Raw genomic sequence first — 23,367 nt, 5'->3', positions numbered from 1 at the left:
CTCGATTCAGCACTACGTTGCCGCTGTGTACGCATACAGACCCCCTCTTCTCCACAGCCACTGCAGGAGGGGTTTGTCTTCCACTGAAGGAGAATTATCGTGAAATGTCACAATTTAGTGGTGCACTCTGATGTCATAATAACCTTTTCCACTGACATCTCATCTGAACATAAGGAGTAATCTTTTTTTATTTAAACTACAGAAAACCTATTTTAGTTCAGTCTTCATTAGACATATATAATAAGCGTGGTAGCCACTCATGCCTTCTTAAAATTGCTTGTTTTCCACTGCACAATGTGTTTGCACTTAGAAATGACAGTCCTATGGCTGCTCCTTCTGCCACATCACTGGGGATACACTGAGCCCGTGTCCACTTCTCAGACTGAGCTGGAGTGCTGGGTGGTGCGGATCCCACTGAGTCGCACTGTGCACAGCAGCCACGCACGGGTGCTGCTGCTGCTCTGCGTGCCTTTGCTATGTGAATTGACAAGAAGAGGGGTCAAAAAGGGAGACTTTCAACTTTAAGAAGGAAAAACTAATTGGGATTCATTTTATTTTCCTGCATCCTGGCTGCCCCAGCAAACTGGTTAAGTTATGCGTAATTACCTTAGCCCTGACTGGATTCACCCGTGGCAGCAGAGCTCAGTTCCGAGCTCCTCCCGTGGTGGGGATGCATTTCCTGTGCAAGATGCATCTGTGCAGGTCCTCGGACTCCCACTCCTGCTCTGAAGCTCCAGTTGATAGAGAGACTTTCCATGTCGCTGTGTACCTCGTAGGGCCAGAGAAAAAGCAAATAGAAGCTGCCGACTCCAGGCTCGCAGTGCTCTGGTGGTGATATATGTCTTATTCATGGTGTAGCACAGATCACGTGACCAAGTCTGTCTTCATGGTTGATGAGAAATAGAATTTTTGCCCAGGAACAGGCACCAACTACGGGAGCACAGCACTGCTCATCTGCTGCAGTGTCTGGTTCCGGTGGGCGGATGTGTCTGCTCACCGCGGTTTGTGGACCTGGGGGGAATGTATCAGAACGCGAGGTAATGCCCGGCTCCCATGTCAGAGCCCCGCTGAGGGAACAGGGCCTCCCATTTAATGTTGGAACCTTGTAAATATTCACTTATTTCATCTTCAGACAGCTCTGTAAGGGGGAGGCTCCTTTTACCCTTATTTTGCAGAAGGGAAAACTGAGGCACACATTTGAAAGTTATGCTTGGTGGTCCCGGTGGACTAAAGCGCCTGCTTAGGCAGAGCGCAGCAGCCAGGGTTCGATCCCCAGCATGCTGTGCCACCCTAGGGTGTGCTGAGACATTGATGGAGACTGGGCATGGTGGCGCGTGCCTATAATCCCAGCACTTGAGAGGCTGAACACCGGAGAATCACTACGAGTCCAGTCTGTGTAGTGAGACCCTGTAGATCCTGTACTAAGTACAAAAAAAAAAGAAAAGTTATGCTTGGTGATACAGCTTTTGAGAGGGAGAATGCAGTCTCATCAGATTAGAGCTAATGTTTGGCTTTTATCTTTTCTTTCTTCCTGTTTTCCTCATCCAGCTAGGAAGTACAGGCAGGAGCGAAGAGTGAAGAAAGTTCACATTTTTCTTGTTTTCCCCATGGTTGGGCACTCTTTGGTGTTTCATGGCTTTTTTCCCACCTTATTATGACTCTTTAAGGTATATTTTCCCACTTGCCACATTTCTTGAAAGTTAGTGGCACACTGCCCTTCCTCCAGTGTCGTGCTGAAGCTAGGACCTACCTAGGCCCACCTGGTCCTAACACAGCTGCGCTCCCTCTGAACCACACAACCCTTGTCTTTCTGACAAAGCAAAGGATGGTTGAAAGCAACAGAAAAGCAGATTTTTTTGAAACATGTTCTCAACATCTCTGCACTGATTGATCAGATTAGATTTACTCATGGGAAAAGAGCTGTGAACAGATGGAATCCATCAGGAGGCTGCGCCTCAGAATAACCTTGCGGCTGGCCCAGGAAGGTTGTACCCCACATTGAGCCTGGAGATCAGTTTATTAGCACAGGCAGGAGTATGCTACCAACATCTCAGTATGCCTTAGAAATATAGCCCGAGTATTGCCTATTTGTCTGAAAATGAATATTGAAGAAACAAATTCTGTTCTTATATATCACAATATCTTTCCAAAGTCTAGTTTATTGAAAAGTTTTTTAATAGTCTTGTTTTCATCTTAATAAATCTTTTTTTAATTGAAAAGCTGAACACTGTTCTTGATCTTCAGTGTCAAACATTCCAAGTGGCAGGAACTTGCAATGCTAATTGATACGGAAATGCTGGTGTCTTTATTTTTACTTAGGCTTGCATTGTTTTTGTTGTTAAAAACAAAAATGAATAAATGACTTTTTACCTTTCCATCGTACCTGTTTCCTGTACTTAACAAATATTTCTGAATGTCTGGATGTATATTATGCTTGGGGTTGCTGGAGGTGACCGGTCCTGCCTCAGTGTCGAGGGGCTGCGTTTCCGCAGGAGCTCAGTGGAGCTCCTTCTCCTCCTTACCCCCATTCCTCGTGCGCGCTGAGCTCACTGGAAGGCCCACTGTGCTTTGTGCTCTTGATGTGGGACACAGAAGCTAAGCAACAGCCAGCTCCTTCCTACAGCAGCCGCACATGTCTTAGCTTGGACGGTGTTATTTCTGGGTCACTGATGCTGTGTTTAAAGTACTGAATACATATCTTACTACTCAAATTTTGGAATCGTGTGATTCCTGGTCTAGTGAATAAAATGACAGCTTCTGCCTTCAACCTGCATCTTCTTATCAACAGTTTGCCTCCAACTTTGTGAAGTTTTTTCCTAGAATAGTTAAAATAATTGTACACTCAAGTGTTCATGTTTTAAGAATATCGGCCCCCTGGTCTTGTCAGTCACTCATTTTCCCTAACCACACATAATAAAGACCCTCCTGTGTTGCTACCTCTTGTATTTTGTTAATCATTCCACCTTTATTGGCATCCTATGTCTAAGATTGTTTCCCAAGATTTTAGTCTGTTAGTAGTTTTTCTTGATTGTCTTGGTATGTGCTTTTTCTCTGTGGATCTATGTGTAAGTCACAATTTTTGAAGGGAAATCAGTTTTAAATTTTATTGGTTTGAATTATCTTCATTTGTAGTTATTGAAGAATATTGAAAATGTTATCACATGATGAAATTTTTCCTTATAGTATAAGAGATTTTCAAGTTTTTCATCCAGATGTCACTTTGTATTCTTAAAATCTTTTTCCTTATGTAGGTAATCTAATTTTGTTCTGGCCCTACAGCCTTAAAAAAATTAACATCAATTTAAAGAAACTCTAGAAAAAAAATGAAAATAATTTGCTGTTTCATAATGTAGAATTGGGGGGAGTCTTAGTGCACTAAATAAGCATGTGCTAGATTACTGGGAATATGAAACAGAATGTCCTCCAAAGAACCTCAGGAAACCTGGTTAAAATCTAACTCAGAGCTTAGGACAGAGAAAGGGGAAATTTTTAGCAACTGAAGACCCTGACGGTGCTTGTTTACAATCCTATAGGAACACAAAAGCCACGGGTTTGACTATCACTTTCCACCCAACATAAAGGCTTAGTCTTCTAGCATGGACTTTTGTAACGGGAAGTAAATGGGATCGCTATAACATGCTTTCTTTGAAGGTCCTATGCCTGTTAATAAGCTCATAGGTATAGTAATGTGAGTGTGAACTCCTATTCTACATTTACCTCAAAAAGAAGTTGTTAGACTCTAGCCAAAAATTTGATAGATTCAGTCGTAAGCTCTGTGCTGCTCCAAGCCAGCTAACGGGGGAACTGCCGCTTCACATCAGCACCTAACTTGACTTTCTCTTACCGTCAGTGTACTTAAATGAAGCAGGGTTCAACTTCGTGAGAAAATGCATTCAGGCTGTGGAAACAAGAGGTGAGTGCTTACTGTCACTGTTATGTGTCCTGTTCTTGTATAGAACCTGCCAGAGTAGGAAGGGAAGAGATGACTGGGCATGGTGACGCACACCTGTGACCCGCGCGTAGAGGTTGATCCACGAGGATCACTGTGAAGTCAGACAGCCTGAGCTGCTACATAGCTAGACCATGTCTCAAAACAAAGATAAGAAAAGAAAGTACATGTTGTGACCTTCGCATGAGATTAATTTTAAGCTTGGTGTGAAGGTATGAGTTATGTAGCTATACCAGTAAATATGTGAGTTCCCTTTGTGATGTGCCGGTCAGCGAGAGGCGAGGCTTTCGGAGCTTGTCCTCAGCCACCTTTCTGCCCTCTTGTCTTTTGTTTAATGACCTCAACCACTGCTGATCGTATTCTAATGATGGCCTCTCTGGAAGCTCAGCCCCATTAGTTGTTAGATGCATTCGTTTCCACCAAAACCTGTCTAAAACAAACTTCACCTTGAGCTTTGGAGGTCTGTGAACACATTCGAATTCTGGGGCTGCCGCTTAGAAGTTCTGAGTGGTTAAGTAGGTTCCTTGAAATCTCTGCATCTGTTTCCTTGCCTTCCAAATGAAGAGATAAACATAACAGGACTGCTCAGCACATAGGAGTCAGCACCTTGGAAGCAGATGAGAAACTAGGTCAACTCCCTTGTTACTGATGCTTCCTATATTCAGAGGTGGTGGCAAGACAGGGATACTTGGCTACTTTGAGCATCTTCAGAGACTCTCAGGGGACTGTTCAGTGTCTGCTCTGAGAAAAGTGTCTGATAGGTGCATTTTCCAGGACAGATTTGCTAAGGTTAGACCGTAAAATTGGATAAGTAGCTCTTCAATTTTGTATAGGTGTTGCCTGATTTTCTGACCTTCTGTCTCAAGGAAGCTGGGTCTCAATCCATTTTCCTGTGATTTCTCCTTCCCATTAGGCATCACCATTTTAGGGCTGTACCGAATAGGAGGAGTGAACTCTAAGGTTCAGAAACTTATGACCACCACATTCTGTAAGTTTTAGATGAAATAAGTTGATTAATGTTTATGTTTTGATTGGTCAACCAAACTGTAGATTTGAAATATAAATGATTGCTTATCTGTGAATATTTTCAAATAATGTTTTCCATTAATGTTTGCATTCAGTTATTTGGGTGTATGGTGGAGGTTTGTGCTGGGTTAGCACAGAGATCCCAGCTCACACCAAGCAGGGGCTGCACCACGGAGCTACACACCTCCCCTCAGATTCGTTATGGTTGTTCATCTGTAATAAATAATCCGATTTGGGAGAGGCATTTTTGTAACACTGGCATTTTTCCTCCAATGTCCTTTGATTAGCTAAAGAGAGAATAAGATGCATGAATACTGGAGGCAGATTGCTGGGCTCAGAATCCCAGTTTGTCCAATGAAAAGTTTTAGGGGCTTTCATAATGTGCTTAACCTCTGTCTCAGCTTGCTCACGTGGAAAGTGGGGGGAGCACAGCACCTGGTAATGCATGCAGACGACATAGAGCCTTCTAGCCACTGCCAGCTACGTGTTAAGCACTGCCACATTAGCCAGGAGCGGGGAGTCGCTTTGGGAGTCTCATTCCACCCAGCACCATGGAGGCTCACCGGGAAAGCGAGTTTCTTACCAGCTCACCCGAAGAATAGTCCTACAGCTAACTCTTTGTCATCTGAGAAAGCAAATGTGTCTCTCTTTGAGCCTCCTTAGTTGGTATTCATTTTCATGTGACACAGGGAATGCTTTGAATTGTAGTTTATGCACCTGTTTTATTCTTTCCAGCCCCTAAATCTCCTCCTGATATCGACATTGATATTGAGCTGTGGGACAACAAGACCATCACTAGCGGGCTGAAAAACTACCTCAGGTAAGGGGGTTCGGCCCTGGTCCCTGGATGTGCTGTGTTGCCGCCCTCGCAGCCATGGCCATGTGGCCCCTCAGAGGGCGCACAGACTCCTTACTTAGCTCCAGCCTCGTGCAGGTGGACGTGCGCACGGCTACACTGTTACCTGAGCATTCTGGAGTCTGCTTTGCCAGCGATATCATGAAAGGCTGCAACATTTTTTGACAAGAATTAGTAATTTTTGTTTTGTGTTGAATTTGTATGTTAGGGTTTAGTGCATCTTTCAAATAAATTGAAGAAGTTTTAGTTTTTTTGTTTTTCTTTTCAAGTCACTGTCCCCCTATCTGAGAGTGGCTTTGTTCTTGTCTCAGATCCCCTGATGCAGTCTGGCAGCCGGTGCAAAGGGCCATCAGCGCCCTGGAAGTGTGCACTTCAGGACTACCCGGAGCCCGCTGCAGGGCATAGACTGCATAATCACCCAGTTTTTATATGTATTATTTGATTTTTAATGACAGAAAACAGTCACCACGTTCTTAGCAAAGCCCTGACAGTGTGCAGGGAAGTATTGCCTTCTGAATTCCGTTGCTTCTGTGCAGGTGCCTCGCGGAGCCGCTGATGACGTACAAGCTCCACAAAGACTTCATTGTCGCTGTTAGTAAGTACACGCCCGCCGCGCACGCAGCGCACGTAGCTTGTCATACAAGAGTAGACACGCAAGTTTTAATCTAGCTTACTTTTTAATACATTACCACTTACATATTATGCCATACTTAATAGTATACACTGGTTTTTAAGCCAATATAAATTATAAATAGAGCTAAATATCTTGTCACTCAGTATGACCTTATTGTGATAATAGGTCTATGTGATTAGAAAGAGCTTTGAGCAGTTAACACCAACTTCTTATAAGAATAAGTTCATGACTAAACAGTCGTGGCTGTGTACAGACAGCTGTACTGCTGTGTGTGCTCACGCTGCAGGCTGAAGCTCCAAAGGTGAGTAGAATGGTTTTGACCACATACTTCACCTGCTCCTTTTCCTTATATTTTATTTACTTGTGGTGATCGGATATTTATGTGTAGGTCTGTGACTGCATTATGACATAGTTTGATGGATTTCATTGAAAAATCGAGGGGAAAACAGCAAGAACCATGTTAGTCCCACGCAGTTTTCACCCACTGAGCCTCGAGTGCCGGATGGCCAGGACAGCACGCTCTGCAGCGTGCAGCTGATGGGAGGTGCATGGTGCTCTAAAGTTATATGAGGTGTGACTGTAACTAAGAGTGTTTTTCATGGCCCAAGGAAAAAAAAATCAGTTGTGTGAGTTTTATTTCCACACATTTGTCCCAAGCCAGCGGGTCAGTCAACAAAGGTCACCTGGGAGAGGAGCGGGGAATTGAGGAGGGGACAAAGGACAGGAGACGCGAGAAATGGAGACAAGACAGGATTCTGATCAAGTCTCGTTTATTTAGGGGAGGTGCTGGGTATATATAGTGGAGGCGTAGGGAAATGACCTCGGCGGGTAAAAGGGGCGAGTAACTAGGCAACCGGGCTATGACAGGAAGTCCCACCTCCGGGGCATAGCAGGAGACTTTTGGGAAATAGGCGGGGTAAGAAGAATTAGGAGCTTAGCTCAGCAGAGGTAGGGGAAGAGGAACTTGGAAGCCCACTTGCAATAGGATTGGAGGCCTGGAGTTATTGAGCCTCCCACACACATTGTAATGTCTCAGGAAGTATCTACTGATGATAGTGTCTGATAAAGTTGAATGCTCTTGGTTTGCAACTCAGTGTTCATGGCCAATCACATGATACACTAAACGCCTACTTCTTCTTGTGACATATAGTGATTGTTATGTTATGGCTTGGTGCTGAAAGAAACAATGAGAAGACCTGATAAATATAGCTTCAGAGGTCTCACTGAGATTAGTTGCTCTCCAAGTGAGCCCAGAGCCTCAGAAGCATCTCACATTTAGGCAGGCTACAGAATGTGTGTAATTACTTAAATGAACACAAACTACTATCTCTGTTGACTTCCACCATTTGCCTAACACTAGGTTCACACAAATGCTAGCTGATAACATCCCAAGCAAGGGATCAAAGAACAGGGTGCCAGAAGGAAAAGCTGCTATCTACAGCCTTCAATCCCAGCTTTCCAGGATTTACCAGTGAGAGCCAGCAGCTCTCCTTGGGCTCTGTCTATTGCTCCTTGATCCCTTGGGACATTAGGCTTTTGTATCATATCTCTATTTCTATAAGTGATCACAGACCAACATTATTATTGAGGATCGAGAATTTTTAAGAATTTACCTTTTATCTGTGTCAGGGATGTTCTTGTTTATTAGAACCAAAATGAAGTTAGTCAATAAAAGTAGGTTATTTGGTAGAAGCAAGAGAAATCCTACCAGTAAAAAAAGGGCAGGTTATTGCCAGCCCAAGAAGGGTCTCCCTGAATTCTGTACAGAGAAATGTCAGGCTGTCCATGAGCCTGTGCCCAGGATATGCAAGCCGTACTTCTCCTCAGACTTTCTACCCCATCTGTCACCTCTGCACTTTGTTGTATTTCTTCCTCATTCTCTTCTCCCTCTCTAGTCAGTTTCCTGGAGTACATTTGGCCACCCCTGCCCTGGCTTTACACAATCTCCCTTTCCACGTACTGAGCAGATCAGTCAGAGTGTTGATGTCTCCAAAACTGGAAGAACTCTTGGAAGAAACCTTTTATTTAGTCTGGGCCAGGTCATTCTCCACTTTAGGTCGAAACAACTGGCCCCAAAGAGAAAGTGGCCTCACAGTGTAGATGTGTGAGTTGGGGTTGTTTCTGGGGAAAGGGCTTCGCAAAGCGGACAACCACAATAAGAGATTGTTACAATTTCTTCCGCTGTGCGAGACATTTCTCTGGCATGTACGTTAGTACCTTAGCTTTTGCTTGGCAGGACTGGCCTTGGCTAGGCTAGGTGATTTCCCCCATTTCAGATTTACCATTATCAGTGTGGATCTACAATCTACTGGGCCTGTATTTACTGCAGCAAAGCCCCGCTCACAACCTCTAAATTAAGGGGAGGAATGCTGCTTGCACTGGCTGTGTGCATTGCACCTCTAGGTTTCTATATGATACTGTGAATAGTACCAGATAATATAAATATCACTCTATTTAATACAGTGCCTGGCCCATCAGAGAGACTCCAGTTGTTGAAGTTTACATTTCTGCTGCTTCTTTTCTATCTTTGGTTTTAAAATCCAAGCAGATAATGAGCTATGGCTGTATGGAAGTATATAATTCATTGATTAAGAACACATGTGTAGAATTGCATACTGGATGTTTTGGCTTTCTGATCCCTGACTGCATGTGTGGACAAGTTGTGTAGTGTCTCTAAGCCTTCGGGATTGATGGTAATCATGCTACATGGAGCATAAAAGTAGGGGCAGCTAAGATGGTTGTATGTGCGAATGTGTGCGTGCTCATTTGAGTGCAGTTAAAACTTGAGCATTTGCACCATTTTCTCTACATGCTAGAATCGGACGACCAGAACTACAGGGTGGAGGCTGTACATGCGTTGGTGCACAAGCTGCCCGAGAAAAACAGAGAGATGCTGGACATCTTGATAAAGCACCTGGTCAAGTAATTCTCTCAACTTGTATTACTCATTTGACTATATATTTAGCTGTTAAGTTAAACCCTTTTCATACCTCGTGTTACATTGTTTCCTAAAACTTTATACCCTAATACCCAGGCAGTAATAATACAGAAACTTTTGTTTTTAGTAGCAGAAAGTTATGTAAATGAGTAAGATTTCTTCATAATAATACATCAGATTTCTGCATTGAACTAGTGAAGTCATCGAAGTCTTCGAAATTTCTAGGTATACTTTGCTCTGGTCAGTGACATTAGAGGATTTTCATTTCATCTGTAAGCCAACAGTGATGCTGCCATGTCTGTTTATCCTACTTGCCCTGTACACTACCCCCCACCAGGGCAGCATTCAGGGATGTTTTAGATGGAAGAAAATAGGAAAAGAGAAAGAACCAGCCCGCATGTTGGCCCGTAATGTGCCCGGGGAGTTCTAGGAAACGGGGCTTATGGTCAAGAGACCTGAATGGAAGCAGTGCCTCTCTTCCCAACTGACATGAATGCAGTACATCACTCTCTGCTGCAGTTGCTGTTATTCTTTCCTGTACAGTAGACATAACAAACTCACTGTGATAGTTAGCTGCAGCATATGTCTGAAGACACCTGCGCCTGGCTTCCCAGTGGCATGCTTCAATCCCAATAAAATGGCCTCTAGCCTACACTTAGCCAGGAGTTCTAGAAGAATGAAATACCTGGCAATATTAAACAAGTTCAGATTCTTTCCAGTAGGTTAATCTTTGGCCTTATTAGTCATATTTGGGCACATGTTTAACTTTTTACATCTTTTTAAAAATTTTAGATAGCACATGATACATTGCATTTATTTATGATATAATTTAATAATTCAATACATATATGTTTTAAAAATCAAGATAATTAGCATTTACATCTCCTTAAACCTTTTTCATGCCTTTGTGTTAGGAGTCTAGGGTGGAGTTGGGGATAGTAGGAGGACAAATAAGGAGTGACAAATCTAGTTAGGTAAAGGTACTAAGTTCTAGAAATAGCTCAGTCAACTGATTATATTTTATAGCACACATATATGTATATATAACATATATTGTATAATTTTTAAGAGCATGTTACATCTTTTGGGCTATTACAGTAGGAATAATCAAAACTGAGAAAATTAGCCTATAATGGCAGATGTATCTTCTTACATTTTTATGCCACAAGTTTGATAGAAAAACATATTAAGTAATTGTCAAATTTATTTTTGTCCCTTATTGGCAGAGTGTCCCTGCACAGCCAACAGAACCTCATGACTGTCTCAAATCTTGGTGTCATATTTGGCCCAACTCTGATGCGAGCACAGGAAGAAACAGTGGCTGCCATGATGAATATTAAATTTCAGAACATAGTGGTTGAAATCCTGATAGAGCATTATGAAAAGGTAGGCTGGCTTTTCATATACAAACGTCAGAATTTCGTGTTGCTTTTGAAAAGGAATTCTGCATTTGTATTATTAGTGGGCTCTACATTGTTATGTCAGATCTCTGTAAAATATCTATCAGTTTTGGCAAAATTACTTCTTCCTAAGGACTTTGAAAGCTTTTGTTGTTATTTGGTTAAATGCTTCTGCACGTTCTTCAGGTGGCCTCTTCCCTTTCCTTTTATATCATTTACTTTACATACCATTTGTTTTCTTTAGCATTTGTGCAGTTATTACTCACCCAAAAAGCACTTTAAAAATCACGTTGTGGGGGCCAGGGACATAGCTCAGTGGCACAAGCACCAGCCTGGCAACTGCAAGGTCCTGAGTTCAGTTACCAGCACCAAAATAAAACAAAATAAAATCACTTTATGGTTTAAATCTTTTTTAACCTTTTCTCCATATTCTTCTGGAATTAGATTCAATTTATATAGCAGAGATGATATTTCTAACTAATGAAAAATTCAAGAGATCAAAGTCTTGAGGGCCCCTCTTTCTCTAACCCTCGGGGGTTTTCCTTAGAAGAGTAAGGCCTTGTATTAGCTGGAAATGGGAAGCCGGAAGCCACGTTGTTTAGATGATTAGACACACAGGCCTCTAGGGCCTCACTGTGTGAATCCACGTGTGGGGGCTGCTCTGTGCGAGGAAGCCCCTCCCGCCCCAGGGGGCGCCCTCCCCATGGGGGGCGCTGGGCCCGCCTTGCTCGCCTGCCGCGCCCAGGGGTTGCCCTTCTCGCCCAGGGGCTGCCCTCGTCGCCCAGGGGCTGCCCTCGTCGCCCAGGGGCTGCCCTCGTCGCCCAGGGGCTGCCCTCCTCTTCTAGGGGCTGCCCTCCTCGTCCAGGGGCTGCCCTCGTCGCCCAGGGGCTGCCCTCGTCGCCCAGGGGCTGCCCTCCTCGCCCAGGGGCTGCCCTCGTCGCCCAGGGGCTGCCCTCCTCGTCCAGGGGCTGCCCTCCTCGTCCAGGGGCTGCCCTCGTCGCCCAGGGGCTGCCCTCGTCCGCCTGCAGCTGGGCGCGTTTCCCGACAGCTCAGCCCCAGCGGTAGTGAGGTTGCCTGCTGCAAAGGCCGAGCCTTGGGAAAGGGCTGTGCGCACACGTGTGTTCCTCCGAGCTAAAGGAGAATGAGAATAGGGCAGGGCAGAGAACCAGCAGGTCTCTCGTAGGCCTCTGTGCTTGTGTGGAAGGCGTCGTGGAGTTATTGGAAGGGCTTCCGCATTTTGTGGATGCGGATTTGAGAAGATTAGGAAAGAAAAGCTAATGAGGAGACATTACCTGTTAAGTGGTAAAGAAAGTTGTTTAATGGCTGTAGGACTTTGATTTTTTTTGCATCAAGCATACCTGGCAATTCTGAAATTACGTAAGAACTTGAAAGCATATTTTATGATGTACATGACAGTTTTGCCCGTAATTGACTTCGGTCCGTTTTTCCTCCATGTAGATTTTTCACACGGCTCCCGACCCCAACATTCCCCTCCCGCAGCCTCAGAGTCGATCTGGCTCCCGAAGGACCCGCGCAATCTGCCTGTCCACCGGCTCCCGGAAACCCCGGGGGCGGTACACGCCGTGCCTCGCGGAGCCCGACAGTAAGTGTGCCTGGCCTGCTCTCGGGAGACGCTGTCTTCGTCGTGCATTTCGCCCTGACCCCATGTCATTAGTAACAGGGGAGAAGTAGCAAGTGACGGCGCAGATGCCCTGTGCCCAGCTCCTCTTCCCTGAACGTGACCCATTCAGTGTCAGGAGAGCCGTGAGGTTCCTAGGTAAGCCCAGCCGTCACTGGCACGCTGAAGGAGTTCCATCTGCTTCCTCTGCAGCGGTGATGCAGGCCGTGGGGTGCTGCGTGGTAGCAGGTTGTGTCCTGTTGTCAGAGTGGTAGATGAGAAGCACCGGCCTGAGTCTGACAGAAGCAGTCGTGTTCTGCCTTTCACGTTGTGTTCTTAAAGCTCATTTATGTCAAAGTGTCTGAAAGAGAAAAGTCAGAAAGAAAACTGGCACCACCCCTTACCATTAACTCCTATCCGTAGGCAAGCTGAGCCTGGAGTGACGTGAGTCCCCAGCACACCCTGAACTGTGGTCATTCTTGTTCCATGTACTCAGGTCTTTTACCACAGATAGTTAATGCAAAACTATCTAAGAATATTTGGCTGGGGGGTAGCTTAGCGGCATAAGCACCTGCCTGGCAAGTGCAAGGTCCTGAGTTTGATCCCTGGTACAAAAAAACCCCCAAAATAATCATTTTTAATTCAGTTATATCTGAAAGCTTTATTATGGTTTCTATGATTATTTCATTTACTTTTTTTTTTTTAGAACATTTAAAAAGTAATCCTACTGAGATAGCCAGTTTTTTGTTTTTGTTTTTTGGGTTTTTTTTTTTCCCAGTACCGGGTATTGAACTCAGGATCTTGCACTTGCCAGACCAGCACTTACTCTACTGAGCTATCTTCCCAGCCCTGATAGCCAGTTTCTTATGTTGCTGTATTCTTAGCAGGAAAAAAAAAAAAAAAAAAAAAAAAAAAAAAAAAAAACTTTTCTTTGAAGATTGTAGCAGCACGTAACTTGTGGCTGAGTGAAGGAGGGCTCAAGCACACTGCGCCCCCAAAGTAGCTGTGACGCAAAAAGTAGGAGAGGTGGACACAGGTCTTCCACTGATTTCCTGCGATGTCATGAAGGAATCCTTTTTCTCTTCTAATCCTAGTTCAGGAGACAGATTTTTCTGACCCCCGTTCAGCCCACTAATGTTTCCAGGAGTAAAATTGTTACCTAGGGACAGTTCTTGGGACTGTGTAACACCCTTCTAGAATAATGAGTGCAAATGCATATTGCGAGGCCTTTTGCCAGCATTGTGGACAGTTCTCCACCACAGGTAAAGGCCACCCCTATCTGCGCTTAGGTGGCCCAGAGGTGGGTGCGCGTGACACTGGGCAGCAGCTAGCGGCCTAGCTTCTGTCTCCCTCCTGCTCCTCCTCAGGTGACTCCTACAGCAGCAGCCCAGACAGCACGCCCATGGGCAGCATTGAGTCGCTGTCCTCTCACTCTTCGGAACGAAATAGCACTACCAAGTCAACTTCCTGCCAGCCCAGAGAAAAGTCCGGAGGGATTCCTTGGATCGCGACCCCATCCTCTTCCAATGGACAGAAAAGTCTTGGTCTCTGGACCACAAGTCCTGAATCAAGTTCCCGAGAAGATGCAACCAGAACAGATGCAGAGTCGGACTGCCAAAGTGTCGCCTCCATCGCTGGCCCAGGGGATGTGTCCCCTCCTATAGACCTAGTCACAAAGGAACCTTATGGGCTGTCGGGACTAAAAAGAACCTCTGCTTCCTCCCTCAAGTCTATCTCTGCTTCTGAAGGTAAACCAGAATGGAGCTTGCACATAAGGTCGTTGTCTTAATGCCATTTGCTGGGCTTTTCAGCATGGTTAAGTGCAGATAAAGTAATAGAAGCGATTTAAGTATGCTCCTCTACTTTGTTCCCAAGCTTGGATTTTACAGCTCTTCTGCATCATGACTTTTTCCTAACTTTCCATCCCTGGAAGGTGGTGCTTTGTGATTGCGGTAGATCTGTGTCTCCCTGCGTGACAGGCTGCTGTGCCCAAAGGACATTCAGAACCTTGGCATTTAGTCTCCACGAAAAATGCTGCTTTTGCTATGCACGTGTTCTGTATTAGTGCTCTGATTTTGTCTAATAGCACCTCATCTGTTTTCTTGGGCCTGCTTTTCAGGAAACAAGAGCTACAGTGGATCTATTCAAAGCTTAACTTCTGTAGGCTCCAAAGAGACATCCAAAGCCACGCCAAACCCAGAACTTCCTCCAAAAATGTGCAGGAGGTTAAGGCTGGACACTGCCTCGAGCAATGGCTATCAGCGACCTGGCTCGGTGTAAGTGGCACGCGTTTGCATTTGTGTGTCTCGGGATGCACAGGCATTGAGTCTGCTCAAACGCACATTGGGACTTCCATACCTAAGAACTTCCTCAGTAGAGTGCAGAAACTCAACTTCTGTGGGACTCTTCCTTCTTCTAGAAAAGATGTAAAGGTCACTGGAGCTTAGGGTACATAAACAGTCTCATGGGCATCACTTCAAGTATGTGCCCCCCCTCCCCCCCGTGTGGAGCTGTGGCATGAGGACCTAGAGGGCAGATGTGTGCTGTAGCAGTCACAGGCTCGGGACCCAGATGCGTCCCTGTGGAAGCTGTGCCTCCATGTCCCGGTTCCCCACTCTCAGAGGCAAGGCAGTGGCTCTCTAGCTTGGGAGGGGTGTTTTTTCTTTTCTCTGTTCTATTTCTCCCCTCCCTTGGTGCTCCATGATTCAAATAAGCTCCTAGATAACAAGGAACATGAGAGGCAAGGAGGAAAGAGTACTTTTAATCGAAACCAATTACCACAAGTGTAAAGGCTGATAGACATGGTCAGAAAGAGAGAGAGAGAGAGGAAGAAGTGGGAACCAGGATGAACACATCAGGCAAACGCCGGAAGGAAGGCTTCTTCTCCCTTTTGTATTGTGCTCTGACAATTGCCGGACATTTGCTCGTGCTGCGTAAGCTGTCATAGGGCTTCTGTAGATGTACTGCCCCTCTTAATCCCCCAGGACCCTTCCAAAGCAGATAATTTAAAATCTTTCTAGAAATGATATGAAGTGATCTTTAGAAAGTTTAACAAATTAGTCCCCATATTCTCAGCTAGTATGTGGCAGTGGTAAAATACCAACTCAAGGTTCTCTAATTTCAATTCTGTGTGGCACACCCATTTTTAATATAGTGGCATTCCTGACTTTTTATTGTTTGTAAAAAGTCAGGCTCAGCATTTTACTAAGCCTATTCCATAGGAATAAAGTCTTAAATTCATTTATCCATCCTTTTCTTAACCTTTTAGTTACAGAGTTCAACATCAGTACCTCTGTAGATCAAAAAACCAGTTACAGTGGTATAGAAAGATATATTCATAAATCTTTGTACTCCTCAGAGGGCATGGCTTTGACCACTGCAGGAATTTAAGTTTTAAGTCATGTCCTAGGGAAGATGTGACAATATAAACTGCATTCTTGCAGAGGAAAGAGAAGAGCTTCTGTCCCGTGCTTGCACTGCCAGTTAAAGTAGAAATTAAAACGAGGGAGTGTGTTCTGCATCAGGTTTAAAATGGTCATTATGATTATCAAATGGCTTGGCCCTGTGAGAAGAACTTGTGGATTAAAGAATAACAGATTATTTTAAAGTTGAATTCAAATAGAACAATGTTCAAGGAACTTGATTTTCTCTTCTGGTAAACAAATATGTCATCACTGAGGGTCCCTCTTGTTTGTGGTTTTCATTTTGCATGCAAAAGCCTCATGTTTTCACATGAAATATTTCCTCACCACACACACATACTCCATGACTTGAAGAAAAAGTTGAATCCAGAAGTTATTAGAAAACTTGTAGAGTTTATGCTCTGCATGTTACAGAAAGTATTTCACAGTTTAAGTCCACATGGAATCATGCGAGTATGAGGGGATTTTTAGCGTGGGAATGAGCAGCAGTTCCTCTTCAGTCCTGTTGATTTTATTCTTTGATCCTTCCCTTGTGGAGCCTCAGGAGTCAATAACATGCTGCCTGCTGGGAGCAGAGTGGGTAGGAAATGTTCTTTTTCCTGTTCCCTGAGCTCTCTGAAGTAAAAAGGATGAAGATAGTTACGGTCCCTGCAAGAGGTAGCTCCAACTTGATTACAGTCTGGTAATTGTTGAGCTAGAGGCGAGAGCTAAAATCCACTTCACATGAAAGCTTAAAACAAAATTTGGTTCCTATTCTGGTGTGGCTCTGTAATCTTTTCGTTTTGTTTAAATGATATTCTTGAATTCCACATTAAGCAGAATGATTTTCTGACTGAATTCCTGAAACATATATTTAAAATTATTTTTCAGAGTGGCAGCAAAGGCCCAACTATTTGAAAATGTTGGTTCACTTAAGCCAGTATCTTCTGGGCGGTAAGTCCTCAAAAACTTCAGAAGCACTAAAAAAATAACTCACAGTGTTGACAGTGTTTTGTGTTGACATGGCAGAATGTTCATTTGTTTGTTTTGAGATAGAATCTTGCTGCGTAGTTCAGGGTGGCTTTGAACCCTCTGCAGAGTGAGGCTGGTCTGAACTGGTGGTCTCCTGCCTCAGCAGTCCTGAGGAGATTGAGTATAGGTGTGTGCTGCCACACCCAGCTCATGACAGTATTTGTAACAGCTGTGTCCCCAGCTTTGCAGACATAGGCACATGGCCCTTTATGTGGAGTCGCCTCTGCAGTAGCATTCAGCACCGCAGGTTGTCACAGTGGGGCCTGCTTTGCTAAAATCTTTTGCAAAAGGCCAATTCTAAACAGATTTCCTAAAAGACAGAACTTGGCGTAACTGTGCCCATCTTTAATGACAGTCATTTGGGGGACCATCTTCAAAAGAATATTCTTGGCTTCTAAATGTTACATTAGGCTTCCCTGCAAAAATCTTCATGGGCTTTTATTGAAACTGGTTATTCTCAAGGACTGCTGAGGCATGCTGGAGCCAGCTGCTGGAGGGCCTTAGCAGGGCTTCTAGAGTTTGTGTTCATCAAGAAAGGGTGTGAGTTGCTGCAGCCTGCTGCTACGAGGGCTCTTCTTTCTTAAATGCCTGCATTCTTCTTCCTCTTCGACTCTTCTAGCTATAATGGCCTTTTGCTTTTAGTCTGCGTAACAGAATTTCATGAAGGGGGAGCTTTTCTAAAATTAGAGTGGCCCTCAGCAGGTGCCTGATGAGAGAGCACGTGAGAGGCTTGCAGCACAGACAGGACGTTTCCTTTGGCTGCGTTTGTCTTCCATGTGTGAATGATGAAGTCCAGGAAGTGGGAATCACAGGTCATGTAGTGATTTCTGCGTGGCTCTTCTCAAAGAAGTCCTGCCAACCTTAGGAAAATATGTAGGCTTTCCTCATAAGCATGCATTCAGTAGTACTGGACATATGCAGGAATAGGGATCGCAGTCGCTTAGCTAAATCCAAAGCCTGAGGCGGCCCTTTCGGTTTTAGTTGTTGTTGTCTCCAGTGATTCTGGTATATTTTGTTGTTTCAACTCCACAGAGCAGAGTCACAGTGGCATCACCAGGGTGATGGTGATTGTCATGCTTTTATTCCGTGCAGTCAGTCCTAACGCTCCCTCTGTGCGCCTGGCCACCATCCACAGCCTTGTGCTATTCCTTCTTTTCATCAAGGCATGAGGAAAGGAGCCCTTGGTATATCAGAGCCGACTGCGGGGTTCAACCTTGGTCACCACTGTGTGGCGGATTGCTCCACTAGGTGGAGCCCTTTTACGAGGAAGCTCTGGAGCCACGATGGTGAAGCTTTCGGTTTTCAGCGCCAACAGTCAAGCTGTAGCATGCGCTTGCCGTTGTGGTTAGCATCTGTAGGTAAAAACTCAAGAAGAGTCCTCTTTGGGTATTCGTGGAGACTGGTTCTGAAACCAGCTGTCCCCAAGATACAAAAATCCACACATGTTAAATTCGCTTCTAGAAATATGGCATAGCAAATATCACCTACGTACACCCTCCTACCTATTTAATCATCTCTAGATTATGAGTAATACCTAATATAAATGCTGTATAAATAGTTGCAACTGTTTTCCTTAGGAAAGTTTTTCAGGCAGGTGCTTATGCTGCTGAGCCGTATCCCTGGCTCCCTATTGTGTATTTCTTTAGGAAATTTCTTTAGGAAACATCTTCAGTATGGATGTATTTTTTTCCTGAACAACTCGGTCTGCTTGAGTCTAGGCAGGGTGTCCACAGGGAGAGTCCCAGCTGTGCCGTAGTCAGAAAGAGCAGCCTGCGGAGTCACAAGGAAATAAGCTATTTAGAAAGCAGTCATAGAATCGATATTCAGATGTTCAACAGTCAACTTTAACATTTTTATATGCTTGTCCATCTAAATTTTCTGAATCAACTTTTAATACGTGTCAGCATAAACTTGATGTCCACTCACCTGTATATTCGGTGTTATTCTGAGCTTACCAAATGGTTGTGAACATGCATAATAATGTACTTGAAATACATGATAAGGGGCCAGGGATATGGCTCAGCAGTGTAAGCACCTGCCTGGCAAGCACAAGGTTCCAAGTTTGATCCCCAGCACTGCAAAAGAAAGAAAGAAAAAATAAATACACGATAGGTGCTTTGTATGTGGTTGCTATAGTAATGACTAATAGTGTTAGTATTTTGAAGCTGTTTATCGAAGATAGTCAAGCCTCTGTTTAATGCATTAATATTTAAATGCAAATACACGATAGTCACATAATATTCTTCAGTGCTATTTAATAAAATCAAGTAACACTAGGTGAGGACATGTCCCTGGTTAATCTCTTATAGTGCCTACTTTGTGTTCAATCTAGGAATTCACGGTTACTCTTGAGTTGGATCTTGAAGGATGACAGAGCAGCAGAAGTAGTATTTGGGAAGGAGACCAGGTGGTCATTGCAGTCAATGATGTGAACAACAGAAATGCAGGACCTCTGGGAGCTGCTGCGGGCTTTGTGTGACACTGCCAGACAGGTGTTCTACTCAGGGAAGCACCTGAGTACATTATCCTGGTGGCTTTTTTAGGATCTTGTAGATGAGAGAGAATAGTTAGCCACTTAGGAAGGAATTGGTGAAATTTAGAAAGGCTTAATTAGAAAAGCAGCAAAAGCATAAAAAGCCATAGGAATTTTTTAGAGATTGCATCAGGAGTGGGCAGTTCCTTTGATGTTGTAAGAGTCAGGAGAAGACTACTGCCTGTCCCTGAGAATGAATGGTGGCTAAGCTTCTGATTTCATATGTGTGTACACAGGAAGAATAGAAACTGTTAGCCATACAGTTAAAGGAGCCTGGGAGGCGAATGAATGGCAATGAGAAATGTGTGGCCAGGGGCTGGTGAGATGGCTCAGTAGAATAAGCGCTTCCCTGGCAAGCGCAAAGGTCTGAGTTCAATCCCTGGTTCCGAAAAAAAAAAAAAAAAAATGTGTGGCCTGAAAGAAAGAGTACCTAGATTTTGATTCCCCTTGAAAAATATCTCCACAGCAGTAACCTGCATAGGTGAGTATAAGTGGTGCCTCATAGTAGGGCTTATTGAGAAAAAAAGAAGAGATAGCTGAGCACTGGTCTTCAGGGAATGGTTTTATTTAAGGATCAGGATCAGGCAAAGAAGAATGAAAAGAGTGGTCAAGAGAAGACATGGCTAGCAGTAGTCGAAGCTACAAAAACGTCAAGACAATGAGGAGAGGATGCTGTTGTTAACCCATTCTTGGAAATCATTAAGAGTAGGTTCACTGGAGCAGGAAGAGCCATTCCCCAAGTTTGGTTAAAATAGAAATTTTGCTACCAACCCAGAATGTCTGAGGCTGAGACCTGGAATAATTTGCATTTTGTCCAACCTATCCAAATGATTCTTATATCCGCAAACACACAAGAACCAGTGGAATGTAGAATAGTGCCCATCGTACCTCGTGTAACCTGCAGTAGGCAGGCACTGGCTATTTACTGTTGCTTTTCTTTAACCTCCAAAACACCTTCAAGAGCCAAGTATCTCTAAGGTCACCATTATAACGAATGGAGAGAACAATTCCCACACCCTTAGCACCACCACATTTCAATCCATTGTGCCCAGTGGGAGAGAAGCTCCTGTTTGTGTCATTTGTGTTAACTCCAGCTGTTTCATTAATACCTATTAGTCTTGTGTTGTTTTTCTTTGCATCACCTTGCAGCTGTTATTTCCTGCTTCCTTGTTATTTTTAAGAGATGCTTCCTTTCACGTTCACTAGCTACAATGCTGTCTTCAAGGTCTGAAATTCTGTCTTTTGTTTCATTCAGCCTGTTTGTCAGCTTTTGATGGAATTCTTAATATCCTGAGTATCTGTTGGAATCTGTTTCATGCATTCTAGTTCTTTCCTGTATTATTCATTCAATGTTTCCATCATTTTTCTATTCTCCTCTATTTTTTAATCTGTCTTCTATAGATGTATTGAATAATTCTTTCATGATCATTGTCATTTTCTTTTTTACCTGAGAGATTATTTCTGATCTGATTTCCTCCGTAGCCTGATGGAGTTATTTCTTTACCTCCCTCAGGTGCTATCATCTCAGACGTCTCAGGTGTGTGACTTTCAAGTTCTTTCACGACCTTGTCTCCTAGAATTGTTTTGGATGGTCTAGAGGCCTGAGATTGCCTTTTGTTCCTTCCTTTTGTCATTTTTGAAACTCCCAGTGTTCTCCCAGACTATACAGCAATGGTAGGGAGGTGGGGGGTGGATTGTGGGGGTCGGTACGGGTGAGCAAGGCTCTCGGGACAGTGGGAGGGATAAACTCAGCGAAGCTCCCGCTGTGTGGGTTCAGTGTGGCTTCCACCTGGGGGTAGTGAGCTACAGCTCAAGACAGTTACATGATGGTGATTGCAGCCTGAAGTTCTTCCAGGCTCTCTGGATTGTGGGTAGCTGCAGAATCGGGCTAACCAAGGTTCCCCACAGATCTTTCAGGCAGTCTTCCAGGGTGTCTGGTTTCAGGTCCCTGTGGATGTCTTCTGAGCCAGGGCAGGCAGCTAGGGTTCACCAAGCTCCAGGAGGGTGAGGGGATCAGAGCAGGGCCTACCAGGTCCTCTGAGCAGTCTTCTGAAGGAGACAGGCAGCCATGGCTCAGTTGAGCTCTGGGAGGGTCAAGGAGCTTCTTTTTAAAGTCCTATAATATAGAAAGACTATACAGATAGCCCCTGACTGTTATACTGAGGATAAATCACTTGAGCGGTAAGAGATTGAAGTGCCTGTCTTCTGCTAATCATCAAGAGTTTCAGTTGCCATACTCTGGAAAACCAGTATTTTTATTTTATTTATAAAGGAAAACAGTAAAGCTCAAGAAGGACTTGTCCAGTGAGTCTGAATTTTAAGAAGGCTGTAAATTGTGTTAGATCATATGACACATGGAAGACACATAAGATACAGCAGACACCATTATACATATGCAGAAGAAATTATGACTTAGAGAGTGATTTAATTTTGTTTTCTTATAGAAAATGTGGCAAGTCCTAATAGACAAAAGAAGTAACTAAAAACTTTCTAATTGCATCACCTTCATGAAGCTAATTATAATTAAATTTTGTTGCCCAGCTAATCTGCTCTGGGACAGTGGTCCTCCAACTCTTAGGTCTTGGAACATCTTCATAAATTTAAATCATTAAGGATCCACAAAGAGCTTTTGTTAATGTGGGTCATATCTGTTCCTATTTACTGTCTTTCAAATTTAAACTAAGACACTTTTAAATCTTTAAACTGAGAAAAATGTACAATCTTTAATTAAAATCAAACGCCTTTCTCTTAATACAAATATCATAATTTTTTAAAATATTTTCAAAATAAAAATTTGCATTGTTTTACATTTTTACAGATATTTTTTAATATCTGACATAGTCCAAAATAAATAAGCCCTCATATGTCTTCTGCTGTTGTGAGAACAGCGATGTCCCAGGCTCCCACCTGCCCCCCTTTCTCCCTGAGGTTTCTCCCCATATCTGAGAACTACTTGGCAGTGAGCTTACAGAGTAGCCGGGAAGGTGTGGGTTATGTGTGGTTCCTGCCACCACCCACCATAGCAAGGGGCTCCATAAACTCATAGAATACATGGGTTTACCTTAAAATAATTTGTTGCTCACTTTTTCACGTCATTTTCAATAGAGGCCTTTTGCCTGTGGTAGACAGAAGCAGCTTTGGTTCTACAGTCTCACAGGTTTTTAGCATCGAGACATCCGACACTCAGGCAGATGCACAAGCCACATAAAGCTAGTGTTTGTTGAAAAAGAAAGAAGACGCAAGAAGAACATATGACTAATTTTAAGCTCATTCACTGTATAGTTTGCCAAGAGCCAACGTGTACAATTTTTGCCTTTCATGCTAACATCGCTTCATGGCGTGTGTTTGTTCTTGAATAGTACTATTTAAAGTGCCCGGCTAGCTCAGTCAGTAGAGCGTGAAGCTCTTAATAGTACCATTTATAGTTGCTGTGTAATAAGTGAATAGTGTATTCTAATTTAAGTCCTGTGCTGATGAGCACTTCCATTACTATGTTTTTTTATTTTGCATGTAGTTCCGCCAAGGCATCTTTCTATTAGTATGCATTATTCCCTCCAGAAGTGAAACTAAATGTTCAGAGAGAGAACGCGTAAGATTGATTGATTGATTGACTGATTTTGTGCAACAGCCCTAGGAAACATTGTTTTGATTTTGGTGAATTTTTATTTCTGTATGTTTAAATGAGATTGGCAAATTGTGCAAAATTACCTTTACTTTTTTTTTTGGCTATTTATATATTTTTATTATATTTTATTTTATTGAGAAACAAATATCAATGAGACAGTTTCAAAACTGATTAATATGGGGGCCAGGGAGATGGCTCAGTGGAATAAGCGCTTCCCTGGCAAGTGTAAGGGCCTGAGTTCAAGCCCCAGTTCCACCACCAAAAAAAGAAAAAAGAACAAAAACTGATTAATAGGATGGTTTCAATAATTAATGCATTGTACATTGTTATCTTCTTAGTGGTTATCCATAGTACA

The 23,367-nt window shown here is 43.6% G+C and overlaps 1 protein-coding gene across 1 annotated transcript in view; it reads left to right on the top strand.

Annotated features, from left to right (window-relative positions):
- The window catches only part of Arhgap42 (Rho GTPase activating protein 42), a 206,915-nt gene that overhangs the window by 175,804 nt on the left and 7,744 nt on the right, over window positions 1–23,367 (top strand). The window contains exons 14-23 of the mRNA XM_023709484.1: window positions 3,851–3,913; window positions 4,863–4,937; window positions 5,711–5,795; window positions 6,368–6,426; window positions 9,282–9,387; window positions 10,630–10,789; window positions 12,262–12,406; window positions 13,789–14,169; window positions 14,541–14,697; window positions 16,714–16,776. Coding sequence (XP_023565252.1) covers window positions 3,851–3,913; window positions 4,863–4,937; window positions 5,711–5,795; window positions 6,368–6,426; window positions 9,282–9,387; window positions 10,630–10,789; window positions 12,262–12,406; window positions 13,789–14,169; window positions 14,541–14,697; window positions 16,714–16,776 — 1,294 coding nt within the window. The remainder of the gene's footprint in view (window positions 1–3,850; window positions 3,914–4,862; window positions 4,938–5,710; window positions 5,796–6,367; window positions 6,427–9,281; window positions 9,388–10,629; window positions 10,790–12,261; window positions 12,407–13,788; window positions 14,170–14,540; window positions 14,698–16,713; window positions 16,777–23,367) is intronic.

The sequence above is a fragment of the Octodon degus genome, unplaced genomic scaffold (genome assembly GCF_000260255.1).
Source record: "Octodon degus isolate 3935 unplaced genomic scaffold, OctDeg1.0 scaffold00012, whole genome shotgun sequence".
Taxonomy (NCBI): Eukaryota; Metazoa; Chordata; class Mammalia; order Rodentia; family Octodontidae; genus Octodon; species Octodon degus.
The sequence above is the reverse complement of the archived record's forward strand: the minus strand, read 5'-3'. Positions and strand labels throughout refer to the sequence as shown.